Genomic DNA, 20797 nt, shown 5'->3' with positions numbered 1-20797 from the left:
TCATAGGACTTTAACATAAGACTTTAACATAGGACTTTAACATAGGACTTTAACATAAGACTTTAACATAAGACTTTAACATAAGACTTTAACATAAGACTTTGACATAGGACTTTAACATAGGACTTTAACATAGGACTTTAACATAAGACTTTGACATAAGACTTTAACATAAGACTTTAACATAGGACTTTAACATAAGACTTTAACATAAGACTTTAACATAAGACTTTAACATAAGACTTTATCATAAGACTTTAACATAAGACTTTAACATAGGACTTTATCATAAGACTTTAACATAAGACTTTAACATAAGACTTTAACATAAGACTTTAACATAAGACTTTATCATAAGACTTTAACATAAGACTTTAACATAAGACTTTAACATAAGACTTTAACATAAGACTTTAACATAAGACTTTAACATAGGACTTTAACATAAGACTTTAACATAAGACTTTAACATAAGACTTTAACATAAGACTTTAACATAAGACTTTAACATAAGACTTTAACATAAGACTTTAACATAGGACTTTAACATAAGACTTTAACATAAGACTTTAACATAAGACTTTAACATAAGACTTTATCATAAGACTTTAACATAGGACTTTAACATAAGACTTTAACATAAGACTTTAACATAAGACTTTAACATAAGACTTTAACATAAGACTTTAACATAGGACTTTAACATAAGACTTTAACATAAGACTTTAACATAAGACTTTAACATAGGACTTTAACATAAGACTTTAACATAAGACTTTGACATAGGACTTTGACATAAGACTTTAACATAAGACTTTAACATAGGACTTTAACATAGGACTTTAACATAGGACTTTAACATAGGACTTTATCATAGGACTTTATCATAGGACTTTAACATAAGACTTTAACATAAGACTTTAACATAGGACTTTAACATAGGACTTTAACATAAGACTTTAACATAGGACTTTAACATAAGACTTTAACATAAGACTTTAACATAAGACTTTAACATAAGACTTTAACATAGGACTTTAACATAAGACTTTAACATAAGACTTTAACATAAGACTTTAACATAAGACTTTAACATAAGACTTTAACATAGGACTTTAACATAGGACTTTAACATAGGACTTTAACATAAGACTTTAACATAGGACTTTGACATAGGACTTTGACATAAGACTTTAACATAAGACTTTAACATAAGACTTTAACATAAGACTTTAACATAGGACTTTAACATAGGACTTTAACATAAGACTTTAACATAAGACTTTAACATAAGACTTTAACATAAGACTTTAACATAAGACTTTAACATAAGACTTTAACATAGGACTTTGACATAGGACTTTGACATAAGACTTTAACATAAGACTTTATCATAGGACTTTAACATAAGACTTTAACATAAGACTTTAACATAAGACTTTAACATAAGACTTTAACATAGGACTTTAACATAAGACTTTAACATAAGACTTTAACATAGGACTTTAACATAAGACTTTAACATAAGACTTTAACATAAGACTTTAACATAAGACTTTAACATAAGACTTTAACATAGGACTTTGACATAGGACTTTGACATAAGACTTTAACATAAGACTTTATCATAGGACTTTAACATAAGACTTTAACATAAGACTTTAACATAAGACTTTAACATAAGACTTTAACATAGGACTTTGACATAGGACTTTGACATAAGACTTTAACATAAGACTTTATCATAGGACTTTAACATAAGACTTTAACATAAGACTTTAACATAGGACTTTAACATAGGACTTTAACATAGGACTTTAACATAAGACTTTAACATAAGACTTTATCATAGGACTTTAACATAAGACTTTAACATAAGACTTTAACATAAGACTTTAACATAAGACTTTATCATAGGACTTTAACATAAGACTTTAACATAAGACTTTAACATAAGACTTTAACATAAGACTTTAACATAAGACTTTAACATAGGACTTTAACATAAGACTTTAACATAAGACTTTAACATAAGACTTTAACATAGGACTTTAACATAAGACTTTAACATAAGACTTTAACATAGGACTTTAACATAAGACTTTAACATAAGACTTTAACATAAGACTTTAACATAAGACTTTAACATAAGACTTTAACATAGGACTTTGACATAGGACTTTGACATAAGACTTTAACATAAGACTTTATCATAGGACTTTAACATAAGACTTTAACATAAGACTTTAACATAAGACTTTAACATAAGACTTTAACATAGGACTTTGACATAGGACTTTGACATAAGACTTTAACATAAGACTTTATCATAGGACTTTAACATAAGACTTTAACATAGGACTTTAACATAGGACTTTAACATAGTACTTTAACATAGGACTTTAACATAAGACTTTAACATAGGACTTTAACATAGGACTTTAACATAGGACTTTAACATAAGACTTTAACATAAGACTTTATCATAGGACTTTAACATAGGACTTTAACATAGGACTTTAACATAAGACTTTAACATAAGACTTTAACATAGGACTTTAACATAGGACTTTAACATAAGACTTTAACATAGGACTTTAACATAGGACTTTAACATAGGACTTTAACATAAGACATAGACGTCTGGACAGTCTGTCCTTGATCTCGGTGTGAGCTGAGTCTGGGTTTGTCCTGAGCGAGACAGTGAGGATAAGAAAGAAAGACGCAAACTCCTAGTTCCTTTTTGAATGATCATTAGTTGTGCTGCTTTTGTTCAAATACATTAAGCATGTCCAAACTATGGCCTGGGGGCCAAATGCGGCCCTCCGGCTTCTTCTCAAGAACCTTTCAGGAGCACAGCGTTGTGAGTGTGCTCGTGTGTTCTGGACACTTGTCTCGCTCTTGAAACAGTGATCGTTGGTAGACTGTCTCCTTCCCATGATGCATTTCCACATGTCCATCCTCCCAGAGGCTAACACACATATACAATTCCATAGGGTTTTTCTTATTAAATATACATATAACCACAACATGAGATTCTTTAACCCATAATAACTCATAAAGTATATGCATCATCATTAATAAAACATCCAACACAAACTATTAAATATGCAAAGAAGTTGGAGTAAAAATCAAATAAAAGATAAATCAGGCGATGTCTTAAAATCGTGTGGCGATAGTGTGTCAAAACCCTGAGGAGCTTCCTGTGACTCCTCCAGAACACTGGCTCCATGCACACTGCTGTCATGTCTGACTTTATGGAATATGATTTCAAGACGTTCTGTCATTGGTGATTGCTCTGAAACATTTTTGGGAAAACCTTAAAAAGTACATTTGTTCCTTTTTCTCTCTCAGCTCGCTGCTCAGTCGCGATCAGCGAGAACCAACTCTGTATCTTTTCTTTTACTTTTACAACTCGACCACACATGCACTCATCTGAGGCAAAGCACCTTTATATGTAGAGCACAATTCATACACAAGGCAATTCAAAATGCATTAAAAACACAAAGACGTGACAGAAATCACAAAACAGTTTAAGTCATAAAAGAGAAGAGAGCAAAGAAAATACTTTCAGTCACAAACACAGCAAAACAAACTGTTTTTATCTTGGATTTGAACATTGTCGGAGCAGAACGTGTCTCACATCTTCAGGAAGAATGTTCCAGATTTTAGCTGCATAAAACTGAAACACAGATTCACCATGTTTAAATCAAATCAAATCAATTTATTTTTGTAAGGCCCAAAATCACAACAACAGTTGCCTCTGAGGGCCACAGGGAGAAATGAATCAACAATGTCTGTGGTGGCGAGGGACGATGTCCCAGGGTCCTCTGTCCTTAGACTCTCCTTCTGCAGGAAAAACTACAAAAAAAAACCTCTTTGGGAAAAAAGCGTAGAAACCTGGAGGAGTTCCAGTGAAGGAGAGATCCCACTCTCACAGACGGACAGACGGACACGAGGAGACTGGAGCTGGACCCACTCTTCAGGCAGATGAGGGACCGACTGAGGCGAACTGGAGTTTAGTCCTGACTCTGGCACCAGCAGGAGGCCGGTCCATGTTTAGTCCTGACTCTGGCACCAGCAGGAGGCCGCTCCATGTTTAGTCCTGACTCTGGCACCAGCAGGAGGCCGCTCCATGTTTAGTCCTGACTCTGGCACCAGCAGGAGGCCGGTCCATGTTTAGTCCTGACTCTGGCACCAGCAGGAGGCCGGTCCACACACTGATCTGTTGGATGCAGTGACAGAGTGAATCCACTGGTCCATATTCACCTGCGACAGTGAAACATAGATCTGACTCGTCTGCATCATTGTGATAGGACACATTTTCACTGCGTGTCATGTGACCTAACGGCAGCATGTAGAGGTTGAACAGAAAGGGACCCAGGACTGACCCTTGGGGCACTCCACAGGTCAGGGTCATGTGGTCTGAGACACAGCTACCAATTTCAAGAAAGTACTTCCTGTCTTCCACTAACAGAATTAAGACTGAGGCTTTGCCCGTGTCAGTGTTCAGGCGGATGTCATTTGTCACCATGACAACAGCAGTCTCAGTCACCATGACAACAGCAGTCTCAGTCACCATGACAACAGCAGTCTCAGTCACCATGACAACAGCAGTCTCAGTGTGATGAGGTCTAAAACCTGAAAAACATCAAATGAGTTGTTTATTAAGAGGAAATCTGTGAGCTGTTGTAAACGACTTTTTCAAGGACTTTGCCCCAAAATGTCAGATTAGAGATGGACCGGTCATGACTCAGGACTGCGGCATCAAGACTGCTCTTCTTTAGGAGAGGCTTTATGACCACTCCCCCTGACCCCTGACCCCTCCCCCTGACCCCTGCTCTTCTTTAGGAGAGGCTTTATGACCACTCCCCCTGACCCCTGACCCCTCCCCCTGACCCCTGCTCTTCTTTAGGAGAGGCTTTATGACCGCAGTTTTCAAAGACATTGGGAATGTTCCAGATTGAAGCGACATGTTAACTATGTGAGTGATGCTAACAAACTGTTCAGCACAGACTTTAGAAATCTGGAGGCTCACACATGGAGGCAGCTGTAGATGAACTCAGACTGGTGATGATCTCATGGACAGTTTTGTCAGTTACTGGTGCAAAGTGAGTGAGCTCTAAGTGTCTTGGTGGTTTTAGGGTAATTTTTTGCATTGTGGGATTTATAGCATTTTTAATGCCCTGAACTTTGTCATTAAAGAATAATGCAAACTCATTACACTTGGATGTGGAAATGAGTTCTAACAGCAGCTGAGCTGGAGGGTTTGTTCATCTGTTTACTGTGGCAACAGGACACGCCCGTTTTTACTGCAGCTTCCAATAATTTCAGAGAAATATCTTTCTCTAGTTCTACATAAAATGAGGTTGTACATGTTCAGCTTCTCTTTGTAAATCTCTTTTTGAACCTGGAGCTTTGACTTGTGTCACTCCCTTTTCTGTGCCCTGACCCAATCATCATGTCTCCATGGCAACTTCTGCTTGTTTTTAACCATTTTAGCCTTCATAGGGGCGATGGTGTCCAGAACATTCAAAACACTCGATGTAACAGAGTTCAACAAATCATTTACATTAGAACATGAGACATTTTCAAAGTTTATCATTTCAACAGTGCACCTGTGCCATCATTTATGTGTCTCCTCTGAACAACTGCAGGACCAGCCGCTGAACAGCTGCAGGACCAGTCTCTGAACAGCTGCAGGACCAGCCAGTGGTTTGGGAAAAACAGACATGTCAAAGAAGACACAGAAATGATCAGACAGAGCAGCATCGATCACATTGACATTTAAAATATTTACCCCTTTTTAATTATGAGATCTAGAGTGTGTCCTCTGCTGTGGGTGGGGCCACTCTGCTGTGGGTGGGGCCACTCTGCTGTGGGAGGGGCCACTCTGCTGTGGGTGTGGCCACTCTGCTGTGGGTGGGGCCACTCTGCTGTGGGTGTGGCCACTCTGCTGTGGGTGTGGCCACTCTGCTGTGGGTGGGGCCTCTCTGCTGTGGGAGGGGCCACTCTGCTGTGGGTGGGGCCGCTGTGCTGTGGGTGGGGCCTCTCACATGCTGAGGTTTGAAGTACAACATCAAGCTCTTTAGCGTTTCTCTCACAAACATTATCGACATGAACATTGAAATCACCTGTAATGACCAAACTAGGCATGTCCCAATCCGATCACGTGGTTTCAGACTCGATCGAAATCTGATGTTGCGTCCTGATTAGTGAACGGATATACATTTGACTCTTATTAGTTTGATCAGCGCTTTACATTTTAAGCTCAGTATTAGTCTTTCACCTCCGTATGACGCATGAATGGACCACGACATTCAGACGGATTTCATCAAGAAAAACATACATTTTATTCTTCTTCACCAGAAGAGTATTAAGGGTGCAGTTCTGAAAAGCACATTATGTCTTACTTTATGACACTGATGCACTTTGTTTACTGCTGCTGGTATTTGAAGTTGAGCTGCTATTTTTATTTAATTCAAATTTTGCACTATTATTTATTATTCAAACTCAAAGAAAGGTTTCACTGTTAAAGTGTTAAGAAATAAAATAAAAACTGGGGACAACCTGTTGTGCATTTTTTATAATGTGTTAAGAAAGTATCGGATCGGGACTCGGTATCGGCAGATAGTCAAAATCAGATGACTCGGAATCGGATCAGGGCCAAAAAAACCTGATCGGGACGTCCCGAGACCAAACCATCAATGTCTGTGCATACGACTGAAACATCTCAGTAAAATCATCAACACGTTGGCAGTGCTGGAGAGGCCGTTTTAGCTCTGGTACAGTCAGTGCTTTTCAGTTTTGTCCTTGGGCAATACACCTTTTTTCCCTTGCTTTCACTGTTTGCATTCAGATGTGAGTGAGTGATTCCTTCTGTGCCTTTTAGTTTCCAATTATGATGATTCGGAGTGTTCGTGGTTAACCGAATAACTCTGGTAAGCACTTAATCAGTTAAGACATGTTGCCTGGTTAACTGGCACATTTCCTTTACTTTACTTGTAAGTGCACCAGCAGCTGATGTCTCACTCCAAGTGAAAAAAAATGTCTGAAACTCCAACAGAGAATTTATCTCATAAAGACTGATAACGCTAGTTTATTTAACATGGATTTCATATTTGTGAAGAAAACTGATGGGGTTGTTTTGCTTTTTGCATCAGTTGGAAAACTATTGATTTTATATCTGCTAAGCTAACGGGCTAATGTTAGCGACTACAACATGCCTCTTGAATAAAGTAAGCAAGTACATTTTAATTGTATCGCACCTTTGACAGACAGAGGTCACAAAGTGCTTCACAAAAACACAGAATAAAATAAAAATAATAATGAAGCTTTTTATTTTTCAGCCATGTTGAGCACAGTTCAATGTCACTGTCGCTGCTCCGCGTTTACTCTCTAATTATGACTCGCACAGTCAAAAGGAATTTGTTTAAAAGTACCGCCTACTATGTCTGCTACCTGTTCAGATAAAACTAATGCTCTGCTATTTTCTCATGGAAGTGCATCAACAGATGGTTTCCTCCTGATTAAGACCTCCAGGAAAACGATTGGTCACAGATGATGTACAACACTTATACAAACATACGTCTACAAAGCTTGTTCTACTCTGAAAGCTCAAAAGCATCTAGTATTAGCAACTTGTATGTCTTTTTTAGATGATGTGATTTTTATAATAATGCTACCACAAAATGTCTTATATCCCTGCTCTCCTTAGAACACAGTGCTCTGAGATTCATGTGGATTGGGACCTCGATGCCGGGGCTGGGTGGCGTTCTGTGGGTGCCAGGAGGTTCATCTGTGCCCCCTCCTACTTATGTGTCTTTGTGCGGAGAGTGGAGGGTCATTCTGCCCTGCTCTCCTGTGATATGTACTGTCAGATCATTCAAGGACTGACTTGAGAAAGTTTGTCCTCTTTAGATCTATCTAGTTGTGTCTTAGATCTTATAAGCCAAACTGTGAAATGTGTGTGTGCTACACCCAGAGGCAGGTGGGTTCAGTCGTGAGGTCTGGAGGATCCAGCACAGCCATCATCTCTGGAGAAGTCAGGCTGCTCAGCAATGGATGAAAGCCGCTTGATCAGATTTGACCTTGGCTCTGAGGCAACTGAGCCATTGATGAGTCCAATTTGAAGATCGTCTTGGATCCAAACTTGTTGTAGATTTGAAAAATTGCCAAAAAAGTTTCAGTCTAACTCACATCACTCTGATGGGCACAGACTTATGTTTGGGGAAGAGTAAAACACGTTTCCGTGGTTCCTCTGGAATGTCTTAAACACTTTTACACTAGTAGTGTTTCTCTCGTCTTCCCTGGTCCTATCTCTTGGATCTCTGAATGGAAATGACTGCAACTGGCCTGGGGTTGGCCTGTGCAGTTTAGGAAACGCCTTAAATATTTGCGCAAAGTTTCAACCGATCAGACACCTGCGAGTGTGTGAGTCTACTGACAGAGGAACTTCCCCCATGTTCCTATTGTCTGAACATGAACTAGGCCAACATAGTTACACAGATTAAAATGTGCACCAGACGAGAGTCATAAAACAGTTAAATGAACAACACTAACATAACGTTAAAAATCAGATGATTGATTTAATAAAACAGCATAGTCTTTTAGCTGAACTTTAGGCTTTCATCTTGGGAGTGAAAATTACTTCATTTTACTCCAGTTTCAAAGTAAAAGCAGTCATTCTAGGAAAAGTTTCTTCCAAAATCCCCAAAGGGAGGTGGACCCCCAAAAAAGGGATGGTTAGCTATCTCGCAATGAAAAGCCTAATGTCTGTCTTTCCTGTCACATGGCAAAGCTCAGGTCCCTCACAGACCTTCAAACACACGGTGTGCTTTTAAACGCAAACTCTGTATTTGTTATTAATGTCTTATTGGTCTAAATGTTTTTTAGGATGTATTAGTGCTGTGTAAGTAAGTACATTTTATTTGTATAGCATTTTTCACAGAAGTTGTAATGTGCTTCACAAAAACAGTTAAAACACAGAAGAAAAGAACACAAACACAAAACTTACAGAGAGCCACACATACAAACAGCACAATACAGTCAAATCAGACCCTAAAACAACTGTAACTAAAAGGCCTGACTGAATAATAGGTTTTAAGCTGTGCCTTGAAAGCAGCAGAATCATGTCTTCCCCCTTTGCCCCAGGTCACCCGTGTAATTGAGGTTTCGATCTCATTTTTCATTGGGACAATGCAATCATACATAGCTACAAAACAAAGTTAATAGCCAGTGCTATTTTTCAGCTCGCGTCCCTGGTTGGGCTTTTGTATGCTTTTTACAGATACAAAAGGCATTCAAATACATTTCCATCTTTTAAAGATGTTTGGCCCGTAGGCTTTATTAGACAGGAAAGACAGCGTGAAGTGGGGGTTAGAGAGAAGGGAGGACATGCAGTAAATTGTCTGGATTTAAACTCACGACACTGCAGTCGGCTGCACTAGGAGCCGTGTGTACAGTTTTGATGTTCTTTCAGCACTTAAGACTGCAGGTGATCATTTTTCCCTGGGAGATTCACTTCAGTTCAATAATAGGTATGACACAGTTCACAGCTCTTATAGGAGAAGCAGATGTGCTGCACTGTGCCATTCAACAGTTTTGGTTTGAGGAGCGTCTTTAGACTCTGTATAAATGTACTGACTGGTTCAGTGATCAAGTTATTAATACATTTGAAACATAATTTAATAAAACACCTGGTTAAATAAAGGTAAATAAATAAATAGATAAACATTGTATTTCCGGTGTGATGCAGTAACCACATACGATGGCACATTCTAAAAGCAGCAGCCTTGATCATTTTGAACCCTTCGTCTGGTCTCAAAGAGGATTTAACCAGTGTTATTTAAGACATGCTGTGTCCTCTAGTCCCATAAAGCTCCAGCACAATGAAGATGATACAAACTGGTGAAGGGACTGGAGTTATCAGAGCGTATTAAAAGTGCTGTCGCTTCATCTATTGTGTTCCTCTGAGACTATGTTAGTGTGAACAAGGACACATTGACTTTGGCTGTGATTACAGCGCACTAAGCCACACACCAAGCCTCTTACCCTGTGCAGCTGGAGCCAGAAAGTGCCCTCCAGCTCCTCACCTCAGAGAGCACTGTGCCCACCTAGCACCTGCCAGTGCCACAACCTTAGGATTTAGCCCAGAGGAGCTCATACATCCATGCATACTTAACAGAGATGCTTCTGGCATTGTCACCGTGTAAAATCCAACGACTGGTTGAAATGAATAAGCTTGGTGAGTGGAGATTTGGATCAACATTGTGTTCAACATTCTAATTTTCTAAAAATGCTCAGCCGCTGGTGGCCAGGCTATGGAAGCTGCATTATTTCCATCATTCCATATATTGTATCCATTCTTTAGCAAATGGATGAACTTTTTTACCACATTGAGCTATGTTGAAGTTCTAATTTTTGTGTGATTCTTTGCTTTCCATGTTTTCACCTCTGCCTGTATGATTTTGCAAAAAAAAGCAGGCTCGTGGCTCTTAAAACAACTCTTTCACTTGCTACAGTTGCCATACTTTATAGATTTTTACTATCCACCGGGGAGCACTCTGGGAAGCACAAGCATTTGACACATGGTTGAAAAGACGTCACTGGTCACTGTCCAGGAGACATGTCGTGTTGTGTATTTTAAGCTTCAAAACGCTGTTTGTTTTATTACAATCGGACCAATATTCACGAAAAATGAGTGGAATGAGGAAGTGAATCTTGACGTGGCTGAACTTAAAGACACACGTGGACATGCAATATAAGGCGGTCTGCAGTTTAGAACCTGCTGCTTAAATGAGACTTTCTTGGCCAGACCTGACCCGTGGATCACCACCATGGCCCATATTTAGCTGTAAATACCTAATTTTACAACGTAACACACACTTGCTAAGCACAAGCTCTGGAGCAGATGTTTAATACAGTAATATTATACATAGTAGTATTCAAGGACAGAGGGGGCAGAAGGAACAGCTGTGATATGTTTTATGTTTGTTAAGCTTCAAAATGCTGTGTGTTTTATTACAATCCAAGTGAGAAGTTAGTCTCATTAGGTCCGCTGTGCGGGGGTGCCGAAAGACCCCCGCTTCAAAAGACAACCGTACATATTGTACACTACAGTGTACTATATGTGTAAATATCTCGTGTTACAACATGGGGACCTGCGGCTTATTCACAGCTACAATGTTTTTTCTTTGTACATTCCGTTGGAACAGCTTTTATGCAGGAGCGTTTTATAGCTTTATAACTCTGAATGTTGCTCCCAGCGCATGCTAAGCTCCAACACTTGTCTTGAGCTGGGGGGATCCGTCACGTCTTCCCACCGCATGTCGGACCCGACTGCCCGGCGTGAGCTGGGAGGCTCTGTGGGAGCTCCGGGGGGTCCCGCGGGGGAGGCGCTGCTGTGGCCCCGGGCCGCACACAAACCCACAGTACTCGTCCTGGGATGGTCCTGGGAGCAACGTGCGCGTGGGAAAGGGCTACACCTCCTGTCATGGCGCTGCCCTCGTGCAGGACATAAATACCACCGCTCCAAACGTCCCGCGTCATCACCTGTGTCCTCTGTGGTTGTACATGGCACAAATGACTTAAAACTACAGAAATCAGAGAATTTATTTTTCCCTTATAAACACTGTGAAAAGTATCATTTAAGGGCCACTGCCAGCGCCGGCTTTGGAGACGTGAAATGTAGTGGCCTCAGACAGTTGCATGGCTTGCAGTTTGGCTTAAGTCATACTGTGGTGCAAATCCCATATGTGGACAATTTTGCGGCTTTTTTCAATTGATTTGAACTTTTCAAACTTGATCAACTTCATCCAAATATGTATGGATCTGGTCTTCTCTCTTTTAACATCGACCTCACTCTGCATCTGCAGCAGTGTGACAATCAGGTATGATATACCTGTGAAATTCATGTGCAATCTATGTGCTGTCGTGACACATATTCATGTGCAATTACTGTCGGGATCACATGCAATGGTATTTATGTATTTATTTGTCTATGGGAGTTTTTATTTATTTATAGGAGATCTTCTACTGAAAGTGTTTTTCAGACTTCCTATAAGTGATCTGTTCTTCTGTATCTACCTCTGTATCTACCTGCGTTGCACCAATGAAATTTCCCCATGTGGGACAATAAAGGAATATCTTATCTTATCTTATGGTTTAAACATTCGACTCCGGCAGTCTTCTTGTATGATTTGGCATTGTTCTGCTGATAATAGTTCTTTACAGTTCTTGGGGACTATCTTTTAAAAATGGGCCAGAGGAGGCACTGTGGGCTGATCTGCATCTACTTTACTGTTGTCTTTGCATTATGAGTTGTATGAACCTCTGTTCTGCTCTGCTGCCTGTGGGTGCAGTTTATCAGCACAACATTACCATTCTGTCAGGGTTAGGGTCTGTATCTGGAAGTCCCACAGGATGACTATGTAGAATGACAAATGTCACCATGTCCTAGAAGTTATTGAAAGAGTTTTGCACTTCCTCTCATCTGTTCACAGGTGATGGCGTTCCAAAAGAAAATAGTCCTTTTATCAACAACACAGACATCGACAAGGCCAACAGCAACAGCTACGATGGCACCAACATGGCACTTTTTGAGGTAAGAAGTAAACACGGATCCGCACAATGTCACATGAAAAGGATGAACCTGCTGTTGTGATTTTGGACATTACAGAAATGAATTTAATTTAATAGATTTTTTTGTAGAAACTAAATTAAATATTTGTAACACAGTGAAAATAAAACGGATTCATTTTACAGTCATGTGCCTTGTGTCCTCACAGGAGGAAATGGACAGCAATCCCATGGTGTCATCTCTCCTCAACAAACTGGCCAACTACACTAACCTGACCCAGGGCGCCCACGAGCACGAGGAGGCCGATGAGGACGAGGGCGCCAAGAAGAAAACCATCAAGGTACCGCACACAGCTAAGAGAGCTGGAGCTATAAACCAGGACTGCGCAAAACTCAATATTCTAATTAGAGCTGTCAATTGATTAAAACAAAATCATCATTGAAGGGGTGCACGGTGGCAAAGGCGGTTAGCGCTCTTGCCTCCCAAGAAGGAGAACGTGAGTTCGATTCCCAGACCAGACCAACATCACATGATCTCTCTGGGTGGAGTCTGCATGTTCTCCCCGTGTTACCGTGGGTTCTCTCCGGGTTCTCCGGCTCCTCCCACTGTCCAAAGACATGCATGTGTTAGGTAAAAATGGTGACTCTAAATTGGCCCTAGTGAATGAATGTGAGCGTGAACCGTCTGTCATGTCTCTGTGTTAGTCCTGCGACAAGTTGGCCACTGTCCAGGGTGTACCCCGCCTAAGGCCCAAAGTCACTGGGATAGGCTCCAGTCACCCGCGACCCCGAAAGGGAACAAGCGGTAGAAAATGGATGGATGGAAAATCATCAGGTTAATCACACTTGAAATATGAAATATGATTATCATGATTAGGTGCGCTGATATTCATGTTATATATATATAAATTAAATCATGAGTGGAAATCAAAATAAGAACACAAGTAGACATCAATTCAACATAAATATAAACAAAATAACAGCACATTTAAATTAAAATTAAAGTCCCACTTGGTCTAAAGTCTGTCAAATTTGCCAATTTCCAAATGAAGTCCATTTTTTTTTTGTTTCCATTTCTCAGATGTCAGTCCAGTCCTTTTTCCTGCCGCCCAATGTACATTCCAAATGGATCTATTCATTGTGTCCATGGCAGGAATTTTGAGGCCCATGTTCATACCGTATTTTCCGGACTATAAGTCACACCTTTTTTCATAGTTTTGGCCGGGGTGCGACTTATACTTACATTTATACTTATATACTTATATACTTATACTCCGGAGCGACTTATATGTGATATTATTTGTTATTTTTACATTTGCAACTGCATTTCATACTCAGTGCAACTTATATATGTTTTTTTCTTCTCTATTATGCATTTTTTTGGCTGGTGCGACTTATAGTCCGGAATATACGGTAGTTCTAAAGTTCAGGGGTAAATGCTGTAACAGTGGCAGAGCGTGGTGAACTTCACTCACATATCTGTGATTGACAGGACAGTCCCAGAACATGTGACAGTGGTTTGCCTCCTGGTGGCGCTGTTTCTACAACAGTTGCATTTCCTGTGAAGAATGAGACCTTTGACACATTTTTCCCAGACATTGTGGTTTTCCACTGGGATGTACAAACATTTTCCCACTCCTCGTCTTTAGAGATTAGCTTCCCTTCCCTTCCCCATTTGTCTTTAATGTGTTTGATTGATTAGATATTATTCCAATTGAAAGTGTTTCATTTCTGATTTTTGAATTTCTTATTTGTAAATATCTATAAACGTTCTGTTTCTCCAAGTCAAAGGATTTTTTCAAAAAATCTAAGCTTTTCATGTAATTATCTTTTACAATCTGGTAAAAAACCTTTTGTAATCCAGACTTTGCCCTGCTTGGTGCAGATTTGAACATATTTTATTAGAATATGTGTTTGATTAGTTCCTCCCAGGTCAGTAATCTCCCGCAAAGCCGCCAGAATCACTGGGTCTATGTCGCTCCTAGACTCCTCCGGAGACGAGCGTGAGGCGGAGCCTGAGTGGGCGGGGGCTGGTGCAGAACGCAGGGCTAGCTAGCTCATATGTAGCGTTGCCAGCCCGGTTCTCTCTGGGGTATTTCTTCTTCAGTTTCTTAGACATATTCCAGAAATAAGTGCCCGGGCGGATATTATGTCACATAGAAATATGGAGTCTCCCCAGGTGAAGCAGCCTGACACGCCCTCATCACCCCCGACACGCCCTCATCACCCCCGACACGCCCTCATCACCCCCGACACGCCCTCATCACCCCCGACACGCCCTCATCACCTCCGACACGCCCTCATCACCCCGACACGCCCTCATCACCCCCGACACGCCCTCATCACCCCCGACACGCCCTCATCACCCCGACACGCCCTCATCACCCCCGACACGCCCTCATCACCCCCGACACCCCCGACACGCCCTCATCACCCCCGACACGCCCTCATCTCCCCCGACACGCCCTCATCTCCCCCGACACGCCCTCATCACCCCCGACACGCCCTCATCTCCCCCGACACGCCCTCATCACCCCCGACACGCCCTCATCACCCCGACACGCCCTCATCACCCCCGACACGCCCTCATCACCCCCGACACGCCCTCATCACCCCGACACGCCCTCATCACCCCCGACACGCCCTCATCACCCCCGACACCCCCGACACGCCCTCATCACCCCGACACGCCCTCATCACCCCCGACACGCCCTCATCACCCCCGACACCCCCGACACGCCCTCATCACCCCCGACACGCCCTCATCTCCCCCGACACGCCCTCATCACCCCCGACACGCCCTCATCACCCCCGGCACGCCCTCATCACCCCCGACACGCCCTCATCTCCCCCGACACGCCCTCATCACCCCCGACACGCCCTCATCACCCCCGACACGCCCTCATCACCCCCGGCACGCCCTCATCACCCCCGGCACGCCCTCATCACCCCCGACACCCCCGACACGCCCTCATCACCCCCGACACCCCCTCATCACCCCGACACGCCCTCATCACCCCCAACACCCCCGACACGCCCTCATCACCCCCGACACGCCCTCATCACCCCCGACACGCCCTCATCACCCCCAACACCCCCGACACGCCCTCATCACCCCCGACACGCCCTCATCACCCCCGACACGCCCTCATCACCCCCAACACCCCCGACACCCCCTCATCACCCCCGACACGCCCTCATCACCCCCGACACGCCCTCATCACCCCCGACACGCCCTCATCACCCCCAACACCCCCGACACGCCCTCATCACCCCGACACGCCCTCATCACCCCCGGCACGCCCTCATCACCCCCGACACCCCCGACACGCCCTCATCACCCCCGACACCCCCTCATCACCCCCGACACCCCCTCATCACCCCGACACTCCCTCATCACCCCCAACACCCCCTACACGCCCTCATCACCCCCGACACGCCCTCATCACCCCCGACACGCCCTCATCACCCCCAACACCCCCGACACGCCCTCATCACCCCCGACACGCCCTCATCACCCCCGACACGCCCTCATCACCCCCGACACGCCCTCATCACCCCCAACACCCCCGACACGCCCTCATCACCCCCGACACGCCCTCATCACCCCCAACACCCCCGACACGCCCTCATCACCCCGACACGCCCTCATCACCCCGACACGCCCTCATCACCCCCGACACGCCCTCATCACCCCCGACACGCCCTCATCACCCCCAACACCCCCGACACGCCCTCATCACCCCGACACGCCCTCATCACCCCGACACGCCCTCATCACCCCGACACGCCCTCATCACCCCCAACACCCCCGACACGCCCTCATCACCCCGACACGCCCTCATCACCCCGACACGCCCTCATCACCCCCAACACCCCCAACACGCCCTAAATAACACTTCAAAATTGCATTTATTTTTTAATTCTTTTGAGTATGAATGACTGAATCACCTGGTCACACAGAACACCATGGGGCGTATGGACAAGGAGGAAAAGGTTGAAACTGACAAAACATGGTACAATTGACTAATTTTACATGTTTTCTCAAGAATTAATTCAATTGTTTATTTAAAATTAAAGGCACATTTTTGAACGCCCAATTATAATCTTAGAGGGAAAATAAACAACATTTAAAACATATGCTGGTAATGGACAGATTTTAGTGATACACAAATCAAACATGAACATAAATATGTATATTTTCTCATTGTTTATATGATATTTGAAAATAAAGGTCTTTACGTTTGCCTTAAGTTTTCAAACTGGAATTAAAGTTTTATAGATTTTAATAAAAACATTTTGATAGGTGCATAAATAGGTCTTTGAATTTGGCAGAAAAAGGTATGAAAAAATATGAATCTATGATGTTTGACGGCTCCATCAAACCTGGACCTGCAGCTGCACTGGGACGTTTGAGCCGAGTGTGAAGCGTCTGGGATGAGAACCAGCTCCAAATCCGAGGTCATGGTTCTCGACCCGAAGGGGGTCCTTGTCCTCTCCAGGTGGGTGGGGAGTCCTTGTCCTCTCCAGGTGGGTGGGGAGTCCTTGTCCTCTCCAGGTGGGTGGGGAGTCCTTGTCCTCTCCAGGTGGGTGGGGAGTCCTTGTCCTCTCCAGGTGGGTGGGGGGTCCATGTCCTCTCCAGGTGGGTGGGGATTCCTTGTCCTCTCCAGGTGGGTGGGGAGTCCTTGTCCTCTTCAGGTGGGTGGGGAGTCCTTGTCCTCTCCAGGTGGGTGGGGGGTCCTTGTCCTCTCCAGGTGGGTGGGGAGTCCTTGTCCTCTCCAGGTGGGTGGGGAGTCCTTGTCCTCTCCAGGTGGGTGGGGGGTCCTTGTCCTCTCCAGGTGGGTGGGGAGTCCTTGTCCTCTCCAGGTGGGTGGGGAGTCCTTGTCCTCTCCAGGTGGGTGGGGAGTCCTTGTCCTCTTCAGGTGGGTGGGGAGTCCTTGTCCTCTCCAGGTGGGTGGGGGGTCCTTGTCCTCTCCAGGTGGGTGGGGAGTCCTTGTCCTCTCCAGGTGGGTGGGGAGTCCTTGTCCTCTCCAGGTGGGTGGGGGGTCCTTGTCCTCTCCAGGTGGGTGGGGAGTCCTTGTCCTCTCCAGGTGGGTGGGGAGTCCTTGTCCTCTCCAGGTGGGTGGGGAGTCCTTGTCCTCTCCAGGTGGGTGGGGAGTCCTTGTCCTCTCCAGGTGGGTGGGGGGTCCATGTCCTCTCCAGGTGGGTGGGGATTCCTTGTCCTCTCCAGGTGGGTGGGGAGTCCTTGTCCTCTTCAGGTGGGTGGGGAGTCCTTGTCCTCTCCAGGTGGGTGGGGAGTCCTTGTCCTCTCCAGGTGGGTGGGGAGTCCTTGTCCTCTCCAGGTGGGTGGGGAGTCCATGTCCTCTCCAGGTGGGTGGGGAGTCCTTGTCCTCTCCAGGTGGGTGGGGAGTCCTTGCCCCAAGTGGAGGAGTTCAAGTATCTCGGGGTCTTGTTCTCGAGTGAGTGAAGGATGGAGCCTGTGATTGACAGTTAGATCGGTGCAGTCGCTGCATCGACTGTTGTGGTGAAGAAGGAGCTGAGTCCAAAGGCAAAGCTCTGGATTTACCGGTCACTCTACGTTCTGACCTCACCTATGGTCATGAGCTTTGGGTCATGACCCAAAGGACAAGATCACAGATACAAGCGGTCGAAATGAGTTTCCTGCTTTCAATGTAGCCAATATAAAGAGAAGATTCTTAAAGAAGACGTTTTAAATTGTCATCCTTCAGAATGTGACTAACGATGGAATGAAAGGAGCATGTGTCAGTTTAGAGCTAAAGTCAGGTCAGTTTAGAGCTGAAGTCAGGTCAGTTTAGAGCTAAAGTCAGGTCAGTTTAGAGCTGAAGTCAGGGCAGTTTAGAGCTAAAGTCAGGTCAGTTTAGAGCTAAAGTCAGGTCAGTTTAGAGCTGAAGTCAGGTCAGTTTAGAGCTAAAGTCAGGTCAGTTTAGAGCTGAAGTCAGGGCAGTTTAGAGCTAAAGTCAGGTCAGTTTAGAGCTGAAGTCAGGTCAGTTTAGAGCTAAAGTCAGGTCAGTTTAGAGCTAAAGTCAGGTCAGTTTAGAGCTAAAGTCAGGTCAGTTTAGAGCTAAAGTCAGGTCAGTTTAGAGCTAAAGTCAGGTCAGTTTAGAGCTGAAGTCAGGTCAGTTTAGAGCTAAAGTCAGGTCAGTTTAGAGCTAAAGTCAGGGCAGTTTAGAGCTAAAGTCAGGTCAGTTTAGAGCTAAAGTCAGGTCAGTTTAGAGCTGAAGTCAGGTCAGTTTAGAGCTAAAGTCAGGTCAGTTTAGAGCTAAAGTCAGGTCAGTTTAGAGCTGAAGTCAGGGCAGTTTAGAGCTGAAGTCAGGGCAGTTTAGAGCTAAAGTCAGGGCAGTTTAGAGCTAAAGTCAGGGCAGTTTAGAGCTAAAGTCAGGTCAGTTTAGAGCTAAAGTCAGGGCAGTTTAGAGCTGAAGTCAGGGCAGTTTAGAGCTAAAGTCAAGGCAGTTTAGAGCTAAAGTCAGGTCAGTTTAGAGCTGAAGTCAAGGCAGTTTAGAGCTAAAGTCAGGTCAGTTTAGAGCTAAAGTCAGGGCAGTTTAGAGCTAAAGTCAGGGCAGTTTAGAGCTGAAGTCAGGTCAGTTTAGAGCTAAAGTCAGGGCAGTTTAGAGCTAAAGTCAGGTCAGTTTAGAGCTGAAGTCAGGGCAGTTTAGAGCTAAAGTCAAGGCAGTTTAGAGCTGAAGTCAGGGCAGTTTAGAGCTAAAGTCAGGTCAGTTTAGAGCTAAAGTCAGGTCAGTTTAGAGCTGAAGTCAGGTCAGTTTAGAGCTGAAGTCAGGTCAGTTTAGAGCTAAAGTCAGGTCAGTTTAGAGCTAAAGTCAGGTCAGTTTAGAGCTGAAGTCAAGGCAGTTTAGAGCTAAAGTCAGGTCAGTTTAGAGCTAAAGTCAGGGCAGTTTAGAGCTAAAGTCAGGGCAGTTTAGAGCTGAAGTCAGGTCAGTTTAGAGCTAAAGTCAGGGCAGTTTAGAGCTAAAGTCAGGTCAGTTTAGAGCTGAAGTCAGGGCAGTTTAGAGCTAAAGTCAAGGCAGTTTAGAGCTGAAGTCAGGGCAGTTTAGAGCTAAAGTCAGGTCAGTTTAGAGCTAAAGTCAGGTCAGTTTAGAGCTGAAGTCAGGTCAGTTTAGAGCTGAAGTCAGGTCAGTTTAGAGCTAAAGTCAGGTCAGTTTAGAGCTAAAGTCAGGTCAGTTTAGAGCTAAAGTCAGGTCAGTTTAGAGCTAAAGTCAGGTCAGTTTAGAGCTAAAGTCAGGTCAGTTTAGAGCTGAAGTCAGGTCAGTTTAGAGCTAAAGTCAGGTCAGTTTAGAGCTAAAGTCAGGTCAGTTTAGAGCTAAAGTCAGGTCAGTTTAGAGCTGAAGTCAGGTCAGTTTAGAGCTAAAGTCAGGTCAGTTTAGAGCTAAAGTCAGGTCAGTTTAGAGCTGAAGTCAGGGCAGTTTAGAGCTGAAGTCAGGGCAGTTTAGAGCTAAAGTCAGGGCAGTTTAGAGCTAAAGTCAGGGCAGTTTAGAGCTGAAGTCAGGGCAGTTTAGAGCTAAAGTCAGGTCAGTTTAGAGCTAAAGTCAGGGCAGTTTAGAGCTAAAGTCAGGGCAGTTTAGAGCTAAAGTCAGGGCAGTTTAGAGCTGAAGTCAGGGCAGTTTAGAGCTAAAGTCAGGGCAGTTTAGAGCTGAAGTCAGGGCAGTTTAGAGCTAAAGTCAGGGCAGTTTAGAGCTAAAGTCAGGGCAGTTTAGAGCTAAAGTCAGGTCAGTTTAGAGCTGAAGTCAGGTCAGTTTAGAGCTAAAGTCAGGTCAGTTTAGAGCTGAAGTCAGGTCAGTTTAGAGCTGAAGTCAGGGCAGTTTAGAGCTGAAGTCAGGTCAGTTTAGAGCTAAAGTCAGGTCAGTTTAGAGCTGAAGTCAGGTCAGTTTAGAGCTAAAGTCAGGTCAGTTTAGAGCTGAAGTCAGGTCAGTTTAGAGCTAAAGTCAGGTCAGTTTAGAGCTAAAGTCAGGTCAGTTTAGAGCTAAAGTCAGGTAAGTTTAGAGCTGAAGTCAGGTCAGTTTAGAGCTAAAGTCAGGTCAGTTTAGAGCTAAAGTCAGGTCAGTTTAGAGCTGAAGTCAGGGCAGTTTAGAGCTGAAGTCAGGGCAGTTTAGAGCTGAAGTCAGGGCAGTTTAGAGCTAAAGTCAGGTCAGTTTAGAGCTGAAGTCAGGGCAGTTTAGAGCTGAAGTCAGGTCAGTTTAGAGCT

At 43.8% G+C, this 20797-nt stretch overlaps 1 protein-coding gene across 7 annotated transcripts in view; it reads left to right on the top strand.

The window, feature by feature from the left end:
• The window catches only part of slc12a7b (solute carrier family 12 member 7b), a 382436-nt gene that overhangs the window by 147246 nt on the left and 214393 nt on the right, over positions 1 to 20797 (top strand). For all 7 annotated transcript variants that reach the window (XM_072451243.1, XM_072451246.1, XM_072451242.1 and 4 more), the window contains exons 2-3: positions 12504 to 12604; positions 12789 to 12920. In XM_072451243.1, the coding sequence (XP_072307344.1) occupies positions 12504 to 12604; positions 12789 to 12920 (233 nt within the window). The remainder of the gene's footprint in view (positions 1 to 12503; positions 12605 to 12788; positions 12921 to 20797) is intronic.

Source organism: Eucyclogobius newberryi, unplaced genomic scaffold, assembly GCF_026437365.1.
Source record: "Eucyclogobius newberryi isolate DKJ021-1_F unplaced genomic scaffold, fEucNew1.0.hap1 SCAF_18, whole genome shotgun sequence".
NCBI lineage: Eukaryota > Metazoa > Chordata > Actinopteri > Gobiiformes > Gobiidae > Eucyclogobius > Eucyclogobius newberryi.
Note: the sequence above shows the minus strand (reverse complement) of the source record. Positions and strands in the feature narration are given on the sequence as shown.